The 20,040-nt window shown below is 49.0% G+C and overlaps 1 protein-coding gene across 2 annotated transcripts in view; it reads right to left on the reverse strand.

Annotated features, from left to right (window-relative positions):
• DNAJC6 (DnaJ heat shock protein family (Hsp40) member C6) overlaps positions 1–20,040 on the reverse strand; it is a 41,755-nt gene that overhangs the window by 7,952 nt on the left and 13,763 nt on the right. For both annotated transcript variants that reach the window (XM_039555656.1, XM_039555657.1), the window contains exons 2-13: positions 13,491–13,641; positions 12,668–12,717; positions 12,430–12,578; positions 8,753–8,875; positions 6,320–6,453; positions 5,520–5,714; positions 4,240–4,357; positions 3,633–3,712; positions 3,268–3,461; positions 3,095–3,175; positions 1,980–2,423; positions 415–567 (exon numbers count right to left, since the gene is read on the reverse strand). In XM_039555656.1, the coding sequence (XP_039411590.1) occupies positions 415–567; positions 1,980–2,423; positions 3,095–3,175; positions 3,268–3,461; positions 3,633–3,712; positions 4,240–4,357; positions 5,520–5,714; positions 6,320–6,453; positions 8,753–8,875; positions 12,430–12,578; positions 12,668–12,717; positions 13,491–13,641 (1,872 nt within the window). The remainder of the gene's footprint in view (positions 1–414; positions 568–1,979; positions 2,424–3,094; positions 3,176–3,267; positions 3,462–3,632; positions 3,713–4,239; positions 4,358–5,519; positions 5,715–6,319; positions 6,454–8,752; positions 8,876–12,429; positions 12,579–12,667; positions 12,718–13,490; positions 13,642–20,040) is intronic.

The following is a 20,040-nucleotide window of genomic DNA, read 5'->3' on the forward strand; positions in this document are numbered from 1 at the left end:
GGTTCGTACTGGATCTGAAGAAAGTTGGTGACTGCAACTAAAATCACCAAAGGATGTGTGTTTTCTCTTAATATGGCTGTGTTCAGTGCAATTAATGGTAGTTTGGTTCAAAGGAGACCTCATAACCACAGGAATATGTGGGCAGACATTCTTCATGGCCTCTTTTTTTATTTATATAAATACCCTATTAATTAAGTCTAAGACCTGAGCAAAACTCGGCTCATCCTACCACACTCCAGCTGCTGAACACACTTTTAAGTCCAGAGACAAAAAGCTCTTTCCTGTTTCGTGGGGTTTCTGTGGTTTAGGGTCATTTTATGGGAAGCATCAGTTTGTAGTTAATGGTTCCATTTCTATTTCAAAGCAACATTTTACATTTATTTAAACACCCTGGCAGAGCTTCCCCTTTCTTACCCATGTGAAAGGGATCACTGTGCACAGTTGGTGAAGGGCTTCTTGTGGCTTGAAGGAAAGGATCCCCAGGGACAGCCGATGAGCCAAGGAAGGAACCCAGGAGGTCTGGACCCGTTTGCTTGGGGCTACTTCCAAATGGATCAAAGGCAGTGGCTGTGAAAACATATTTGAGAAAACGAAATCATTACCGTGCACCAGGAATGTGCTCCAGGGGAAAGGCACTGCTGTGGGGAGAGGAAATCTGATACCTGCAGACAGCAAATAGGAGAGTGTGAGACTGTGGGGGAGCAACTGGAGAGCATCAGTACCCCAAACAAATTCTGGGGACCTAAAGAGCCCCATGACTTGGTCATGGCAACAGACTGACCCCACCTCTCGTTCCCAAAGAGAGGAGAGAGGCTGAATTTGGAGCCAGGCAAAGTGAGTATTTAAGCACTCAGGCACTTCAGATGGAGTTTTAACTCCCAGTAGAGGGTGGAGCTTGGAGTTACTGCCCCGGTGCAATTCCTGCCATCCCTGCTTCCTCTCAAGATAATTTAAGGCTGGCAGAGGTTATCCATGTTGGGGATAAAAGGACTTTTAGAAACAGCTTTAGAAAATAACAGGTATCTTTCCTACAGAGCATCCCTTGTTACAAAAATCCAGTTCTTCTCAAACTCCATTTTTGACCAGTCTGTTCAGTCTTCTCTCTTTCGTGTGAAACCCGCAACAAGCCCAGCCAAAAGAAACTCCTGTGAAGTCACTCAGATTCTTGTCAACAAATTTAAGGTAAAAAGCATCCTGAAAGGTACAATCCCTAGGAGCTCTGCATTGTGGTAATGATGCTACTCAGTCACTACCCTTCACTCATCTCCCACGCTCTTATCCTTGCTTTCCTGGCTTGGGATAATTGAGCTGTGTGATCCTGGCTCTGGAGAGCTCATAAATCCCTAAATCTTTTCCTGACCTGTTGCTGCACCTCATGTGATGTGTCTGCACAATCTTCCCTGAGTGAGAGCTCTCAGACTGAGCCTGCAACAGCCACAGCAAGAGGAACCTTCTCCAGGCACAAGTGACCAATTTCTTCCACTGAAACGTGGATTCTTCTCCTCTCTCTTTGCACTTGCTCTGCTCTGTTTGCTTTATCCTTGAAAAGATCCCTTTCCCTAGTATCTATCCAACCATTCCCTCTGCAGCCTGGTCTTGGAAGAAACAGAAATTCTCTATTTCCTAGTCCAGGATCACTATCACAGCTCCAAACACCCTAAGTTAAAAGAGAAATTAAATTCAAAGTACTATGGGCCTACCCAAACCCCGAGAGGATTTTTTTAAACTCATAATCTCCTCATATGCATTATTGGACACATAATGAGAGCAAAACGGAGGATCTCCAGTGGTTGTTGGTGTGAGGAGCCACCAAACCCCTGGGTGTGCTCCAGTAGGGTCTGGTTTGGTGAGGATGCACCAGCTTGGAGTAGAGGAGCTGCTTGGCCTCTTGGGATCCCCCACATGAGCGGGGGGTGGCCAAGAGCAGATCCCCCAGAGGGATCCTCCAGGGATCCTCCGCTCGGCAAAGCCACCATTACCTTCTCCTACCCTCGGGGACGGGGACGGGGACGCCGAAGCTGCCGAGCGCCGCGGGGTCGACTGCACAGATCCAGGTGCCCCCACGTGGAAAACCTCCTCAGCAGCGGCTCCACTGGGGCTCTGGGAGCTCGGCCCACCGACCCCAAACAAATCATTCAGCAGGTCAGAGTTAGAGGGGGCAGCGCTGGGCTGCGAGGGAAAGCTCTTGCTCATGGGGCTGCCATCCAGGCCCAGCAGGTCCACGTCTTCAGGGGGAGGTGCTGCTGGAGGCTCTTGCTGCTTTTTGCTGTGTTTGGGTGTCCCGTGGGGCTTGTCACCGCTGGCATTACTGTGCTGACTGGAAAGGGACAAGAGTTCGTCATCTGACTGTTCGCTTTCCTCATGCACCAACGCTGCTCGATCCTCTGAGGTGGGGTGAGAGCTACTTTTGTCAGATTTCTGATCTAAATGATGATTGAAAATAAAATTAGGCAGCTGTTAGTTTGGTCATCACAAAGGTCCTGTAAAAATCAGCTTACAAGCAGAACAGAAAGCTACTGAGAATAGCACAGCAGCATTTGGCTAAAATTATTTTGTTTTTTAAAATAAAAGTCGGCAAATTTCTCCCCCAAAAGGTTCTGCAGCCGTGGCACAGCTGCCCAAGGCAGTGGTGGAGTCCCTGTCCCTGGAGGGGTTTAAATGCCCTGTGGATGTGGCACTGGGGGACATGGTCAGGGGTGGCCTTGGCAGTGCTGGGGAACAGTTGGACTTGATGACCTGAAAGGTCTTTTCCAACCTAAATGATCCCATGAGTTCTTTGCAAAGATTAACCTAAATTTTCTCATCAAGGCTTATTTATTTCAAGTTTTAACATGAAGGAGGCCTCGGGTGAAGGTTCACCCTAGAACTGTGTCAATAATGGTCCCACAGAGCACAGTTTGAAGAGGATGTTGTAGGAAATGAATTCCCACTGCATTGCAACGTCAGGGTGTGCCCAGCAGCAGCTCTGTGACCTACTGGCAAAAACACGCTACAGTGGGATCCTTCAGCCTCACTCCGTGCTCCAGGCAGGCAGAAAAGGAGTTGTTTATGTTCTTTGAGGCAGATTTGACTCTGCAGACTAAGCCTTGCCTACCTTGCCAGCTGAGAGAGGAGAAGAATGCACTCTGCCCAACGTTCCTGATGTTATCCTGGGGGGAGTCCGTGGCGCCTCTACCTGCAGCACAGAGCACCAGAGACGTGGATCAAGCAAAACCCAGCTCAGCATGAAGAAATCATGTACAGGGAATACATCTGTGCAGCCCTTACCTGCCAAAGCAAGAGTGTCCTGGTGCTCCTGGTGGGAGGAGAAGAGAATGGAGGGATTGATGTCTTTTGTCGTGAAGTTCTCCCATGGGGGAGTTAATTCAGTTTGTCTGTCTGCAGACTGTATTTCTATGTCCAGTATAACATGAAAGAGCTGAGGGTATTTGTCTGGAGAGTCACAGGCATCCAGCTCAGGCCTAAAGGGGACAAGAGTGGTCCAGTTTAAAAGGGAAGAATATTTTTGGCAAACTATAAAAAGGCTTTCAGTATATCCAGGCTTTTCATATTTCATCTGTGACTGTTCTCCCTCAGCCTTCATCAGGCTTTTATGCATCAGGTTTGATTAATGTGCAGTTTCAATCACTCACTTGGTGAATTTGAGAGTGGTTGTTCCCAGGGCTATGAATCCAGTATGAAATTGAATTTGGAATATTTGTGTGTTGGTCATCTGAAAAAAACAAAACCAATCAGAGAGCACCAGAGTGAACAAGGGCTTAAATACAGGAGTTAGTTAAGTCTACCCTAACTTAACTGCTGCATAACTTAATTCATTCTGCTTGTTCTACAGGCAGTATTTCCTTCTCAATATTCCCAATGTTTCCATCTGCCTTAAACCCTGCTGCTGCAGCCTCTGTACAGCAGAAAGCCTTCAGGAACAGGCCTTTCTTTCCCTGCTTCTCTTTATTTCTGGGATCTACTCATCAGTTTTGCAATGAAATGAAGCTGTTCCCACTGAATACATTGGAGCAACAGGTTTGTTTCCCAGAAAATATAAAACCATTTCACTTGGAGTGGAGGCTTTAGGAAACAGCAAACAGCACCAAAAAATTAATGGAGAAGAGGAAAATATTCACTGCCCACTCTGCAACTTGAATATTTTCAAATACATCCTCAGGGAAATTCTGGAGATTCCATGTTTAGCCAGCTCTGAGCTCCCCACACTGCCTCCACAAGAGAAGTGAAACCAGCTCCTACTTTGGCTTGGAGGCGTCCCCCGATGGTCGATCTCATGTGGTAGACAGAGACAACAACATCTCCATGGACAGTGGCTCCCAGTGGGATCAGGACTTTCCCTTCCTGCACACGGTATTCTCTTGGAGAGGAAGAGGAGGAAAGCTGTGGTTAAGGTCCCTCCTATCCCATGTCCACATAAAAGCTCTCACCGCCCTCAGGCCAAGCGAGGAGAAGGAGCATTCAATGTTCTGCTTGGTTAAAACAAGAATATTCCACGGGGGGAACCAATACAGCTCTGAACAATCTCTGTGACGGTATCCCACCTCCTGACAACCTCAGATCCTGATGTCTGTGCAGTTATCCCACCTCCTGACAGCTCAGATCCTGATGTCCATGCAGTTATCCCACCTCCTGACAGCTCAGATCCTGATGTCTGTGCAGTTATCCCACCTCCTGATAACCTCAGATCCTGATGTCCCTGCAGTTATCCCACCTCCTGATAACTCAGATCCTGATGTCCATGAAGTTATCCCACCTCCTGATAACTCAGATCCTGATGTCCATGCAGTTATCCCACCTCCTGACAGCTCAGATCCTGATGTCCATGCAGTTATCCCACCTCCTGATAACCTCAGATCCTGATGTCCATGAAGTTATCCCACCTCCTGATAACTCAGATCCTGATGTCTGTGCAGTTATCCCACCTCCTGATAACCTCAGATCCTGATGTCCATGAAGTTATCCCACCTCCTGATAACTCAGATCCTGATGTCCATGCAGTTATCCCACCTCCTGACAGCTCAGATCCTGATGTCCATGCAGTTATCCCACCTCCTGACAGCTCAGATCCTGATGTCCATGCAGTTATCCCACCTCCTGACAGCTCAGATCCTGATGTCTGTGCAGTTATCCCACCTCCTGATAACCTCAGATCCTGATGTCCATGAAGTTATCCCACCTCCTGATAACTCAGATCCTGATGTCCATGCAGTTATCCCACCTCCTGACAGCTCAGATCCTGATGTCCATGCAGTTATCCCACCTCCTGATAACCTCAGATCCTGATGTCCATGCAGTTATCCCACCTCCTGACAGCTCAGATCCTGATGTCCATGCAGTTATCCCACCTCCTGACCTCAGATTCCCTCTGGCCATTTATTTCCACCCTCGGCACTAACTTTCAGTGAGTATCTTCACTGATCAGGCAGCCTGGCAATGCCTGCAGCACAGATACTCCACAGCAGAGTGAAAGTCTGGCTGCATCCAGCTCCTAAAGATGGCAGGGGGTCCCAGGGACTCACTTCATCCTCTCGTACTCCTGGGAAGTGGTGAGGATCCTGGTCTCTCCGCTGAGGATGTCGCAGAAGGGCCGGCAGCCGTTGCGCTGCTTGTTGAAGCAGGGGACGGGGCTGAGGGTGACTGACTTGATCGTGAGTGGTTTGCAGTGGGGGATGACAGGTTTGTCTGCTATTAGGTCACAAATGTATCCTATGTACCTGCAAGCAGAGAAACCAGGACTGAAGTCTCCGTTTCTTTCATTTCATACTCAAAATCAGCCTCAAAACCCAGTGACAGTGCCATTCTTTCCCAGGCCCAGGACTGGAGTTCCCATGTGCTCCAACATCCCTGCAGTTGACACAGAATGTGCACTTCCAGTTCTGCTTCTGTAAGGATGCAGCTGACACAGGAGAGGCCCTGTTAACCACGGGTTCAGCATGGGATGGTTGGGTTGGAAGGACCTTTGGCAGTCATCTAATCCAATCCTCTGCAATGAGCAGGGACATCTCAAATAACACAATAATTCAGGCTGGAAGATCTGAAGGTCACCTGCTCAGAGCAGGAGCAGCTTCACAGCTCGATCTCAGAACTGGATTTTGTGCTGGGGGTGATACCCAGCCAAGAATCTCCAAGGAAAGAAATCTCACAGCTGCTCTGGACAAGCTCTTCCAGCACCTGATCCCCACTTCTCCACTTATTTCTGAGGAGCATGGTGTGATCTGGACACCTGTCTGAGCCTAGGGGCCAAAACACACCTGGCAGGTCTTTGGGCAGCTTTGAGCATGAGGAACACAGCTCAGAGTGTTGAGCCAGGATACTGTACCTCCTGTGAGATGGCCACAGTACAATTCCAGGTCTCTTTGTGTTCAGCAGCTGCACAGCAGGGCCAGGATGAGAGAAGAGGTGACAGAAACAGAACATTGCACTGACCAGAACTGCTGAGGCTGCACGGCCGTCCTGGCAAGGAAAGGGGAAGAGGGGAAAAACTGTGTGTCAGAAACGTCCTTTAAATTTTAGCTCTCCACTCCTCCTGAAATCACAAAAAATAACTTATCCAGAAAGACTAGGATTGAGATCACAAGACAATGAGGAATTTTCAGTTCTGTGTCATTTGTTCAACACCCAGGACTTCAGTGAACAATCAAAGCTAAGATAATATCCAGGGAGCAGCCAAAGCTGAGGGTGGTTTACACTTGTTTGGAGAGCCCACAAGAACATTTTGGCTGCAAATGTTGGTGTTTTATGGCTGCTCCCCAGCTGTAATTTTATAATTATTTCAAACGTAGGCCTGGAAGTGACCACAGGGGTCAGAGTGCACCCATCCTACAGCTGCAGGCAGTCCTCTAACAGAAATTTATCCTGGAAATGGATAAACAAACAAAAAATCCAGCCCCAGGCTCCCTCACCCGAACATTTCCACAGCCCTCAGCCTACAGATTGCTCCTGATGGGGTTTATTTAAGGTGATTGTGGGGGAAAGTTTGCTGAGTCACACTGATAGATCAAAAATACAGAAAGAGCAGAGAATCACTGTGTTCCCAGTGCCCTGGGTTCCTGATACACCTGGGAACATACAAGGTGATGAGTGTTATGGACCAAACAAAAAGAAACAGCTCTTCCAGCAAAATGCAGGTGTGGAAACTCATGGCACAGGGATGGATACCTGCTCAGTACTGCCACAGTGCTGTAACACCCAGCTCATCTTCCCTGTGTCAGAGGGACAAAGGATCCCCCAACTCAAAACTCATTTCCAAGGAAGAAGTAGGAAAGCTACTGCCCCACCAGGGAGGGAGTCACACAAAAGTTATACGGAATCATGGAATGGGTGGGGTTGGAAGGGACCTTAAAGCCCAGCCAGTCCCACCCCTGCCATGGACAGGGACACCTTCCACTATCCCAGGCTGCTCCAAGCCCCCTTGAACACTTCCAGTGATGGGGAATCCACAACTCCTCAGGGCCTCACCACCTTGCTCCTTGCAGTTGTTCATTTCAGGCACCTTTTAGGCATTCCAGCCACTTTCTGTAGGGTTTTCTGTACAGGAGCTGATCCAGACCCCAAGAACCTGCTGACACGAGCAGGCTGTTTACTTTTTCCTAGCTTAGCCTCTGCCAATTGTTTCTGACAAGATCTCTCAGGTTCATATAAAATAAGTGGGTTTCTGCAGCCTTGTTAGAAAGTGTTGGAAATTACTCCCTGTCCTTTATCTCATTATCCTGATATCCATTGCTCAAAGGACAGCAAAGGAATTGGATTTTTGAGTTAGATTTCCAGGACTGGAGGCATCAAGTGCATCCTCCTCTCTGTTTGAAGGGAATTTATGTCCCAGAGCCGCTGGCTGTGCTGTGCAAGGCAGAAATGCCAGACTCATAAGGGAGCTCTGTGCAATTTGGGATTGGTCATTTCCTCCACTCCTCCCAGTTTCTGCTGATCAGGGCTGACAGCTTCCTGCTTTAATTTAGGCTCCAGGAGCAAAGCAGAGCTCTGCTTTTGGGCATTGCTGTCAATGTGAAAGGTTGGATGGAGTAAATGAGGAGTGATCCAGGATCACACCACCCTCACACCGCCCAGCATTGCCCAGTGCTGAATAATCCCTGTGAGGGGTTCCCAGTTCAGCTGTGCTGGAGAGAGGAGCAGAGGCAGCTGGGCTCCTTCAGCCAGGCCTGACGGCTCCTGATGGCAGGAGACTTCAATAATCTCCGTTTCACAGTTCAACACAATTCCCAATTCTGTGTTTTCTGCCCAATTTCCATCCCCCCTTCAGTCTAAAGGCTGTGTTTTCTCCTGTGACTACTTAGAGTAAAATGCAAATCCCAGAATCCCAGACTGGTTTGGGTTGGGAGAACCTTAAAGCCCATCCAGTGCCACCCCCTGCCACGGGCATGGACACCTTCCACTGTCCCAGGGTGCTCCAAGCCCTGTCCACCCCTGCCTTGGACACTTCCAGGGATCCAGGGGCAGCCACAGCTGCTCTGGGCAACCTGGGCAAGTCACAGCAGGCTGACAACTCTTCTGTTACTCATCACCTCTCCTAGAGAATAACTCTGACCTCTCTTGCTTTGCATTCCTGCTTCTCATTCCGTGCCAGCTCTTCCAGCTTAGCTGTGGGTGATGATGTCCCTCTCTCTGGGTCCATTCCATGCCACCCCTCCCCTTTCAGGAATTGTCCCCATCCTCGCACACAGACTCCAGACCCTCCACGTGCAGTGTGACCTGGGACTCCTCAGCCCCCAGGCTGGTTGCTGTGGGGTGCACTCACCATGCAGTGGATGACACAGACGTTTTTGGGGTTCTGCTGCAGCCAGTTGTGCATGTTCTTGCAGACAGCATAGAGGTTGTGCAGGCTGGGCGCCTGCCGGACGGGCCAGCTACACTCAGACACCTGCAGGAACAGCACCAGAGACAAAACCGGCTTTGGAGGAGCGCTGAGCAAGGCCTGCTCTACAAATTCTCCCTGCCAAGAAACCTACTCATCCTTTACAACCCGGAGTTACATGCTGGAAACCTACTCCACCTGTCCTCGTGCGTAACTCCGCGCCGTGACTCGCATGAGTTACGAGGAGGCAGACAAAAAAGCTTTCTCAATGGAGTAACATCGGGCTGATGTGTTGTCCCTGCCTGCACGATTTTCAAAATTTACATTTCACGTCAGATTATCTGGAGTGGCTCTTTTCTAACACTCCAGACTCACATTGATTTCTAAAGCCTTTGTACAACGTGTCCCTAAAAACTGCTCTGATTTGCACAGGGCACTGAGCCTCTGTTGTTCTGAATCCTTCTGCGGCACAGGATTTCCAAGCCCTATGTGACAGATATTAAACTGATGAAAGGGAAAGTTCTGTTCAAAAAAAAAATAATAATCCTATCTGAGTAAGTATGTTAATATATGAGGCAGAAAAACGAATGGCTCCTTAGAGCTGAAACCCCACAAATCCTCAAGTATGTCTGGTTCCTATTCCTCAGTGTGCTGGTTCTGAGTCAGCCCACTTCTCTCCAGCACAGCCCCAAGCAGCACATCAAATAGCCCTCGACAGACATCTCCCTTTCATCTGGTTTTAATTGAAATATCTCTTTTTTTAAGGCATTTCTGGACAGAAGAAATTTAAAGGAGAAATGTCCTGAGGCTTGTCCTCTGCTGAAGGATTGGTTCTCTCTCTCTCTCAGCTGACATTTGGCTGCTGCTTAATGGGAACAGGGAACGAAGGAGATGATTTGCCCAGATGTTCTTGATCCCCATAACTGTTCCATCTCTCAGAGGAAGGAAATGCTCCAGCTTTTATGAAACTTGCACTTAAGGTCCTGTCTGACACCTGCACAACATCTTGGAGCAGAAACAGGCACCCACATTCCAATCAGAGCCCTGCCAGGCTGTGTCACGTCAAACAAGGATCCCAAAGGCTCCCATGGGATGCAGGGCCAGGCCAGGCTGGCAGCACTGCCTAACCCAGCCATCCATCCTCTGCTCATTGTTGGGGAGGCTCCTTCTAATCCCACATCAAATTAGGTATTTGTCTGATTGCATTTCAGACCTAGGAAAGTTTTGGTCTCCAGAATATCCTGCTGTGCCCCTGGTGAGCAAATGTTGAGTTGTAGGGGCCAACAAATCAAACGGTGCTCAAAGTTCAGAGAGCAGGGAACAGCCATTCCCTATTTACCCTCTCTACCTTCTCCTGTCTCCAGAGTTTGTTTCATTCCTTCTGTTGAAACCTTGATTTTCCCTGTTAGAATTCATCCAGTGACCCTTCCCCTGACAATCTTCTGAGCAGACCTCCCTACCAAGCATCTGGAAAAGCCATTATCACTTCTCTAGTAAATAATACACATTTCCCAACAGTCCATAATTACATATTTACATTGCCTCTAATTACACATCTGCCTGATGGTTTGCAATTAGGAAATTAAATGTGTGCTTGGTGTTTGTATCAAACAGAACCTCACCAGCACTCAGCACAGGCAACCTTAGGGAAAAGCAACTGGAATTCTCCAGCTCTGGGAATAAGCACTCAGCACTTGTTTCAGTTTAGCAGCAGGGCAGCAACTGCCAGGAATGTGACCCGTGAGAGGCTTTGAAGTTTGGGTTTGTTTAATGTTAGATTTGAGTTCTGTGTTTTGAAACTGCTCTCACTTCCTCAGGCCGGTGGGAGCTCTGCTCGCCTCTCCTCTTGGGGACACAGAGGGGACAGCAGAGCACAGCCAGGTCTCTGTGCAGAGTCACTGGCTTGGGTTGGAAGGGACCTTAAAGATCATCTTGCTCACACCCTGCCACCTTCCACTACCCCAGGGTGCTCCCAGCTCCATCCTTGGACACTTCCAGGGATGGGGCAGCCACAGCTTCTCTGGAGAACCTTTCCCAGTGCCTCCCCATCCTGCCAGTCCCCACTCCTCCTCGACAGACTGGGCACCTGGGGCTTGGTGACCCACTCAGCTAGGTCTAGGCAGGAAATGGCGCAGCAGGACATGAATTCACCTCCCTCCTGTGCCACCACGCAGCAGAGTGACCTACTTTGATCTTAGGAGCAAAACGTTTTAAAGAAAGCAGGAATTCAAAAGCTTTTCCTGTCAAAGAGCAAGTGTGTATCTCAGTGCAGATCAGCTGACATCCTCACCCCAGCAGAAAACTCACTGGGATTTCACCTCCTTGAGAGCCCTTTAGTATTTTTTCCAAGATATATAAAGCTCAGCCTCATAATTACTTCATGTATTGTGTTGTTCACACTCCATTCTCATGGAAAATACTTGGAATCAGGACTTGCCAGCCCATAAGCTGAAAATATAATATTTTATTAAAAGGTAATTTTATTTTCTTCCTGTGTGAGTCAAGGCAATGATTCCAAAGCACCGAGTTTTGCTTTGAGAGTGACATTAAAAGTCACCTGTTGAGTGTTGGGTGGGTGGGAGATAATTCCAGGGGTTCAAGAGTTATGGCCAGCTCATACAGCAATAGACCTTTAATGCTGGGCTTTCAGAAGTAGATAAATCTTTCACCCACAAACAGCATCAGTGATGCACCAAAACCAATCAAGACTGAAGATTCAGAGCTCCTAATGTCTCTTAATTAGTCTTCCCTGTTCATTGAGTCATATTTGAAGTCTGGTTACTGATGGCCACTGAGAAATTTGCTTCAAGTATCAGTGAGTGGTTTCTGGTGATCAGAATTGCTGAAGATAAATTCAGCTACACCTCAAATGAAAATTAAATTAGGCTTAGATTAGATTCATTTACCCTGACTGAGGGTGAAACCTGGCAACTGCTGCTGCCTTTAGGGTTGAAGGCACCAAAAAGTGAGAAATTTTTTAAAGAAGGCACCAAACACATCACTCCCTTGTGGGAGAGGGAAAGAACAGGAAGTTTTCAGAAAGATTAAATCTAATCTTGCATTTCAGCAGCAGCATTTCATAGAGATTTCCTCTGAAAGCCATTAATGAAGCAGAGCCTCACAGTGCTCCTGATGCTGCTCCGATTTTGGAGAGGGAAACTGGGCCAGGCAGTGGAGGTGGCTTTTTAAAGTCACAAGAGCCAAAATGTCCCTCAGATCCCATTTCCATCCCGTGCTCTGCCTGCTGAGGGCTCCTGCCTGATTAGGGCCCAACTGCAAGGAAATAATCTCCCTTCTCCTGTTGGCAATTTCTTCCAAAGGCCTTTCATTTTATTGTTTCTCTGCAGCAGCTCTAACGCTGTAGGAGCAGCTCCAACACTGTTTTATTCTTTATTTCTCTGCAGCCCGCTCAGTGCAATGCCCTTCACTCTGCCAGGCTCCTCACATGAACATGATCCCTGAACTTTCCAGCTCTTTAATCCCTGTGGTCACAGCTAAAACCCCAAACCCACCCCAGCAGCTTAAAAACACCTATAACTCCTAAATCACCTTAAATTCTGGATACAACAGGAGCTGGTGCCCCCTTTCCTAAGGAATTTTCCCCCATGGAAGGCACTCACCCTGTTGTGGAACTTGGCACTGCGATAATATTTGGGTGACAAGTTGAACACGGTGTAGTGGTCGGGGTGCCTGGAGTCCAGGAACGTCCTGACATCCTCAATGTGATTCCTGAATCCCAGCTCCACGCCTTCAGCAGGAAAAGACATCACTGGGAAAGCAAGGAGAGGCCAGGATGAGTGTGTGTTTATGGAATTATGGGATACTACAGGTTGTATTTCCCCATGGAGCAGGGCTTACCTATGATCCTTGAGGTAATGTAGGAAATATCCAGCTCTCCCTTGGTGTAACTAAAAGGAGACAAAGCAGGAGACAGAATTTAGGCACTTTAGCAGCACATTAAGAGTGTTTTCCCAGAAAAGTCTACTTTTCACACAAGGAAAAATCATCTTCAAATGAATTCTTAAGATGCAGACAGTGACCCAGCCTCCCTCTCTCCACATGCAATTAACTGCATGCAAAACCTGCAAGGAAAGTCCCTTTTCCCTTTTGTCATTAATTTTCAGTGCCAGTTTCCAGGAGAAATCTCCTGCAGTTTGCACTTTGCAGATCCCTCAAACTCTCTGGGGTCTTGCATGCATTACATTTCCTTAATTTCTTGTAGATCCCTATCCCTCGGAGGTGGGCACGGGGGACAACGCCAGGAGAGTCCCCAAAGCAAAGTCACCTCAGCCTTTCTTCCATTCCAAGGTGGATTTAGGGCTGGGAACATCCTTGCACAGCAAAGAGAGGCATCAACACCAGCCAGGTTTCAGTGACAAAATATTCAAGTGGTGGTTAACTAGAAGGACCCCACAGGGAATCCTCCAGGAATTGGAGACCAGGTGCTCCACTTTCCCAGGTATTTTCCAGATTTTGGGATGCTGATGCTCACTATGAAGCTTAGATTGTTTTACTTGAGTTTTCCCTCTTCCTTGAGGCCAAACCCCAATTATGAGACAGAACCAAAGAACTCATTTGGGATTTTCCCCTCCTTCCTCATTCCCTGGGAGTTGTGCTGTGCTGGTTCAGTGGCACCAGCACTCTGCAGCTCCTGGATTTTCCTGCTTCAGGTGTACTGTACCTGGCAACAGACTGCATGACCTTGGAGGAGGTGTCCTTCAGGGTATCCTTCAGGTTATCCTTCAGATTGCTGAAGAGCCTCCCTGCTCCTCCTTTCACCATGTCCAGCAGGCCTCCCCCATAGCTGGACTCCATGTCTGGTGACGAGGCACCTTCAAGCACAGCAAAACCAAAGCCAGTGTCACTTGTTGGGAACAAATCCCGGACAATCCCTCTGCTCCGTCCACACCAAACACATTCCTGTGCTCTGCTGCATGTCAAGCACGGGGGAAAGTGGTTTTCCTTCTCAAAGCCATGATTTTCCAGGGATGAGGGCTGGCTCATTCCTGCCAGCTGGGCTCAGAACTGTCAGCACTGTGTGTAGGTTGAATGTTCAGTCTCAGCACAGTGAGGATAACACGGTACAAGATCTAAGCTGGGGGTTGGAACTGGGTGGTCTGAACATGAGCCAGGTGTGCCCAGGTGGCCAAGAGGCCCATGGCAGGAATTGTGTGGCAGCAGGAGCAGGGAAGGGATTCTTCCCCTCTGCTGGGCCCTCACCTCGAGGGCTATGTCCAGTTGTGGGATCACCACTCCAAGAAGGACATTGAGGTGCTGGAGCATGTCCATGGAAGAGAATAGGGCTGGCAGAGGAGCTGGAGCCCCAGGAGAGGCTGAGGGAGCTGGGAAGGGGCTGGAGCCCCAGGAGAGGCTGAGGGAGCTGGGAAAGGGGCTCAGCCTGGAGCAGGGGGGACCTTGTGGCTCTGCACAAGTCCCTGACAGGAGGGGGCAGCCGGGGGGGTCGGGCTCTGCTGGCAGGGAACAGGGACAGGAGGAGAGGGAACGGCCTCAGGCTGGGCCAGGGGAGGTGCAGGGTGGACATCAGCAGGAATTTCTTCATGGAAAGGGTGGTCAGGCCTTGGAACTGCCCAGGGAGGTGGAGTCCCCACCCCTGGAGGTGTTCAGGTCTTCCTGAGTGACCAGGTGGGGATGGGGCACAGCTTGGGCTCAATGGTCTGGGAGGGCTTTTCCAACCTAATTAATTCTGGGATTCTGTGGTCTTTAAGGTCACTTCCAACCAAAGCCATTCTATGCTTCTAAGCTCCCTCACCTCCAACCCAGCCCAAAGCAGCTGATTTTCTTATCACAACCAACAACCACCTCCTCAGGGGTGAGAAAAAGACTCTCCCTACTCCATGGGACATCCTTCAGGGCAGTCCTCCCAGCTGTCTCTTGACTGAAGTTTGTCCAACCCAAACTGTTCTACAATTCGATGATAAAATGCTAGTTTTACTGCAAATGCACCTCCCACTCTCAGGCAGCCTCACCCATAGGGAGCTATCCATAAACCTTTAAACTGGAGATTCCACTGGGAAAGTGATGCTGCCCTGGTGTGGTCACGATCCACATGATCCAGGTCCTAGACTGGTAAAATTAGAGGCAACCTCTCCTCTACACTCCCTCTGCCAGCTTCAGAACAGAAGGTGCCTCCTCGAGGCACAGGAATATTTCTTTTGCCAAACTTGCTTGAGTATGATTTAAAAAAAAAGAGAGAAAGGAAAAAAATCAAAGAAGCTTGTTGACTTCCAAGTGTGGAATCAGTGTTTCATGTCCCCTCAAAAAGTTTGTTTTCATGTTATTCTGTGCTGGAAGAGCCAGGGGTGGAAGGAGGAGATGTTCAAAAGGGGCTCTCAGTTCTGCAGGTCAGCTTTTAAAGGAAAGGAAGGCAGAAACGCGGTAGCTTGGAGCAGGGAAAGGAGGACAAAGGATCAGAGGTTCAACAGCACTGGGCAAATTCTTACAGCTGGAAATGCTGCAGGAGAGCAACAGAAGGGCTCTGACAGTATGGAAAACCTAAAATCTTTAGAAATCAATCTGAACATTTCAGAAGCGCAGAGAAGAGGAGAAACAGAGAGAACAAGACTTTCACTGTATTTCTAAGAGAAGCAGCAGGAGTCAATTCCAAGTCTCCTATGTCCCCTAAAGCAGAGAATCAGAAAGGATGGATGATGAAGAAAAGGCATCCACTGCCAGAGGGCAGGGATGGATGGGAGATTGGGAAGGAATTCCTGGCTGGGAGGGTGGGCAGGCCCTGGCACAGGGTGCCCAGAGCAGCTGTGGCTGCCCCTGGATCCCTGGCAGTGCCCAAGGCCAGGCTGGACTATTCTGAACACAGGGACAGTTCAGAATGAACCTCCAGCAGTCAGCAAACACAGCAACAACCTGCTGCACCTCCTTACAAAACTGACATGTGTCAGGAAGGAGCATTCTTGTCTTGGTCCACCCTCAGCACTGGGATTTCAGCTGAAGGAGCCCCTGCTGACATGATGGGAGCAGGAGAGAGTAGAAATCTTAATTAAAGCACTTACGTGCTAATTTTACAGAGGATCAGGAGAAGGATGTGCAGGAGGAGAACTTCTCCCAAGGCAGAGAGAGCTTTCGAAGAGAACACTGGTCCAGGGGAGTGCAGAGGGATGTGCTCTGTACAGGAGCAGCTGAGGGTGGCAAAGCCATCCACGTCTGGATTAGCCAGGCCAGGAAACTCATTCCTGCCCAGGGAGAGGGAAAAACCCACATACCCAGGAGGGAAATACCCCCTCCTCCTGCACCCTGCAGTGCCACGAGCAGTGATTGTGCTTATTCTCAAAAACAAAGACATTTAGACCAATCCTGCTTTAAATTTTGGGGGTTGGAGCCAGAAATGGGTGAATGGAACAGGCGTGACCTCAAGTGATGGGGAAATTTCGGCACCAGCAGCCACCACCTGCAGCCAGAGGTCTCCCAGAGTGACCAGCAACAGACGCTCAAACCCTGCCACCAGCTGAGAGAGGTGCTCGCTGTTGGAACCAGCGACAAATTCCAGATTTGGAAGCTTTCCCTGCAAAATCTGCACGTTAGAGGCCTCGTCTGCCTGGGGAGGTCCCTGAGCAGCCCCCCCAGGAAAGCCACAAACCCTCCCAACCACAGGGCCTGGATTCCAGCTCTCCAGAGAGCCCAGGGGGAAACCAGCTGACATTTAAAAGGCATTTAAGGCTCTGTCAGTCTGAATATTTATGCTGATGAAGCAACTCTGAGCCTGAGAGAGGGGAGGTGAAAGGAAGACGCCTGGAAATTGAGGATCAGCAGAGAAGTGCTGCCTTTCCCAGGTTACTTAGGAGGAGGGAACAGACCCTTTTTGCCAGGGAAGGGCAGACAAAAAGCAGACATGAAACCATACAAAAGGAAGCAGGTTTCCCTCAGTCTGCCCAGATTATGTGTAACAGAATCTTCAATGTCAAATGAGATTTTTTTTTGCTCAGGAAGCTGCTGCCTGTGCTTTCATTAGGGATGGAGTGAGGAAAGAGCTAAATACTCCCTGTTTCTCATCCTGGAATCACAGAATGGTTTGGGATCTGAAAGACCATCTCATTCCAGCTCCCCATTCCACGTAGGAAAGCATTAAAGCTTCATCTCCCACCTTCCCAAAAAAGACCTTTGGGAGTATTAAATACCCCTCTGAATTCTCTTCCAGTAGTACCACAAGAGTCAGGCACTACAATGAGGAAAAACTGTGTTTGTGTCCCAAATTCCACATTTCTAGACGGTTTTATTTGCTTGCTGCAGCCTTCTTCCTCCCCTCAAAGTATTTTTTGGGGGGAAAAAAGGGTTTTTTGCTTGTTTTATCCCCTAAGATAAAGGTGGAGGCTGCCCTGTGCCTTGGCAGAAACGGCCCTTTTAAAGTTCCCTGCTCTGAACAAAGTGGAGCCGCTGTTGTTGTGGCTTCAGCAACAAGGCCTGGATTGTTTTTAAGGAACACTCAGCAAAAACAGCTCCTGTTTGTGCCTCTCCCCCCCAGCAGCCAGCGGAGGAGCAGCACAGCTCACGTTCCTCCCACACCCAGCTCTCCCAGCAAAGCCTGCCTCGTGTGGGACGTGCTTTCCCACCAGCGCTCAGGGAGACAAGCCAGGCTGCTACAACTCCAGAGCACACTTCAACGCTTTCCCTCGGCATGGAAGGGTCTGCATGGCAGCAGGAGCAGCCCCGGTGCAGGAATTCCTGCAACAACAGGGTTGGAGCATCCTTTAAAGGGCGTATCATGGATGGAGGGGTGCTGGGTGCAAAATTACCCAGGCAGAGCAGGGAATCCACGTCCCTAGGTACGCTCTGCATTCCCAGCTCCTGCTGTTCCCCACATTCCATCCTTCAGAGGATTGCAAAGAGGAGTTTAACCTTCCCTGTCCAGGGGAGGGGTGGCAGGAGCTTTCAAAAGCAAATCTCTGGGCAGTGGCTCCTCTGCATCCAGTGATAATCAATAGTGGAGAGATCCGAGGGCTTCATCTGCCAGCTGGGCTTGGAACAACCTGGGATCGTAGAATGTTCCCTGCCCACAGCAGGGGCTGGATTGAGACGGGCTTTAAAATCCTTCCCAACCCAAATTATCTGTGATTCTCTGGTTCTAGTTATGTTTTAAGGGCACAGTCTCACACCCTGAAGCCCAAACCTTCCTTCCAGCACATATTTTTCTTCTGGAGAGCTGAGCTTTACCATATTTAAACCAAGACTAAACCATCAATGCTGTTACAGACACTTGCATCCTGTCTCGTATCAGACATAGCCCAAGTGTCAGAGTCACATCAACTTTTTAGTAATCACTGGGTGGTGGTTTGGGAGAGAAATCACCACCAGCAGAGACAACTCAAACAGTGATAAAGGGGCATTCACAGGAAAAGAACCTACTGAAATTATTTGGGAAGTTCCTCAGACTCACACAGACCCTAAACACTGAGTTTTTTACCTAATTTTTTGCTACCAGTCCCATCTGTCCCCTCCTCCTCCACTGTCCCAGATTCCTGCTAGAGTTAGGTTCCCTACAAGGCTGGGCACAGATATCTTAAAGAGTAATTCCATAAAAACAAGCTGCAAGACACATGCAGAGCAGAACTTCAGGACCTCAGCAGCAGAACAGGCTTTGATCATTTGATAAAACCATTGCTGAGACCCCCAAGCCCAGGTTTCCCTCATCCTGACACTTCCACTGTCCCAGGCTGCTCCAAGCCCCATCCTGGGACACTGCCAGGGATCCAGGGGCAGCCCCAGCTGCTCTGGGCACCCTGTGCCAGGGCCTCCCCACCCTCCCAGGGAACAATTCCTGCCCAATATCCCATCCAGCCCTGCCCTCTGGCACTGGGAAGATATTCCCCCTTCTCCTGTCACTCCAAACCCTCATCCAAAGGGTAAAGCCAGAATATTTCTCTCCTAATCAGGCAATCATGAGGCACAGAAGCATCCCTGGCATCGAGACATCTTCAATAATTTATTCAGCTGAGCAAGGGGTTGTTGCTCATGAGGTTGTTGTTTGGGGTTTTCTACTGCAGCTTTCCAGCACTTAACTGGTACTGCTCCATCCAGGCCTTTTGCCTGGAAGAGATGGAAACTGCCTCAAAACAGGGGAGGTGTAGCTTGGATATTGGGAAAATGTCTTCACAGAAAGGGCTCTCCAGCCCTGGCACAGACGCCCAGGGCAGTGGCGCAGTCCCCATCCCTGGAGGGGTTTAAAATCCCTGTGGATGTGGCACTGGGGGACATGGGCCAGTGGTGGGGTACGGTTGGACTGGATGGTCTGAGAGGGCGTTTCCAAGCTGAGCAATTCCATGATTCTGTGCTGCTCTTGGGCAGCAGAGAGTCCCTGACCTCCTGCGGGAAGCACTCGGAGCCTCCGGCAGCAAACTTTAGGGTAGAGAAGCTCAAGAACCTCTTTTTGTGCTTTGCTGTGATTAAATTCCAGAACTAACATTGCCTGAGCCCAAGGCTTTTTATCCAAAGGTTTGTTTGAGGCTGCTTAAATGTAAACTTCTTGGAAAGTTGAAGAATTAAGGTATTTGTGCTTTTGCTTGAGAAATGGAAACTAAGGAATGCTGCTTGCACCGTCAGTGTGGAGGATTTCCACAAAAGGGGGGTTTTACTCTGTTTTTTACCAGAATAGTAATATTGAGAGGGGAGGAGGGGAATTACTACCCAGTACCTGCCAGATTTATTTAATTTGTTAAAAGTTTCCCCTCACGAAACTCATCCTACAGTGAGCAGGATGCAGGCAAGGCCCGACACTGAGCCACCAGCACAGAGCACAAAATCTGTCTTTGAAGTTGATCGACATTCTCTCTGCTTCTCCTCCCTGTCAAAACAACTAAAAAAAGACAAGACTCCTGCCAACACCAAATCATTCAAGTGTCCAAAACACACCAACCAAACAAAAGAGTCATTAAACCGAACCTCCCCGTTTGAAAACGAAGCGAGCAGGGAACACAAGACAACATTGTCAGCCCGGGCCTTTGTCCCCGTGCCAGTGACATGGAGATGTCTCTCTTCTGACTCAGTCAAAAGGAATCACCAGAGCACAAGGCATTATGTTTGCAAGTGTAAAACAGTTCAAGAAATCTCAATTTCACCACTTGCAATTTCTTTCAGACACTTTTCCTTCGTGGTTACTCCACCCCAGGAAGCGCAGAGCACAAGCAAGTCTATGCCCCAACTGTTTAAAAGCTCTTTTCTATCTTATCTAGATTATAAACACCACAGAATAGCACAGAAAGGGT

Source organism: Corvus cornix, chromosome 8 (genome assembly GCF_000738735.6).
Source record: "Corvus cornix cornix isolate S_Up_H32 chromosome 8, ASM73873v5, whole genome shotgun sequence".
Taxonomy (NCBI): Eukaryota; Metazoa; Chordata; class Aves; order Passeriformes; family Corvidae; genus Corvus; species Corvus cornix.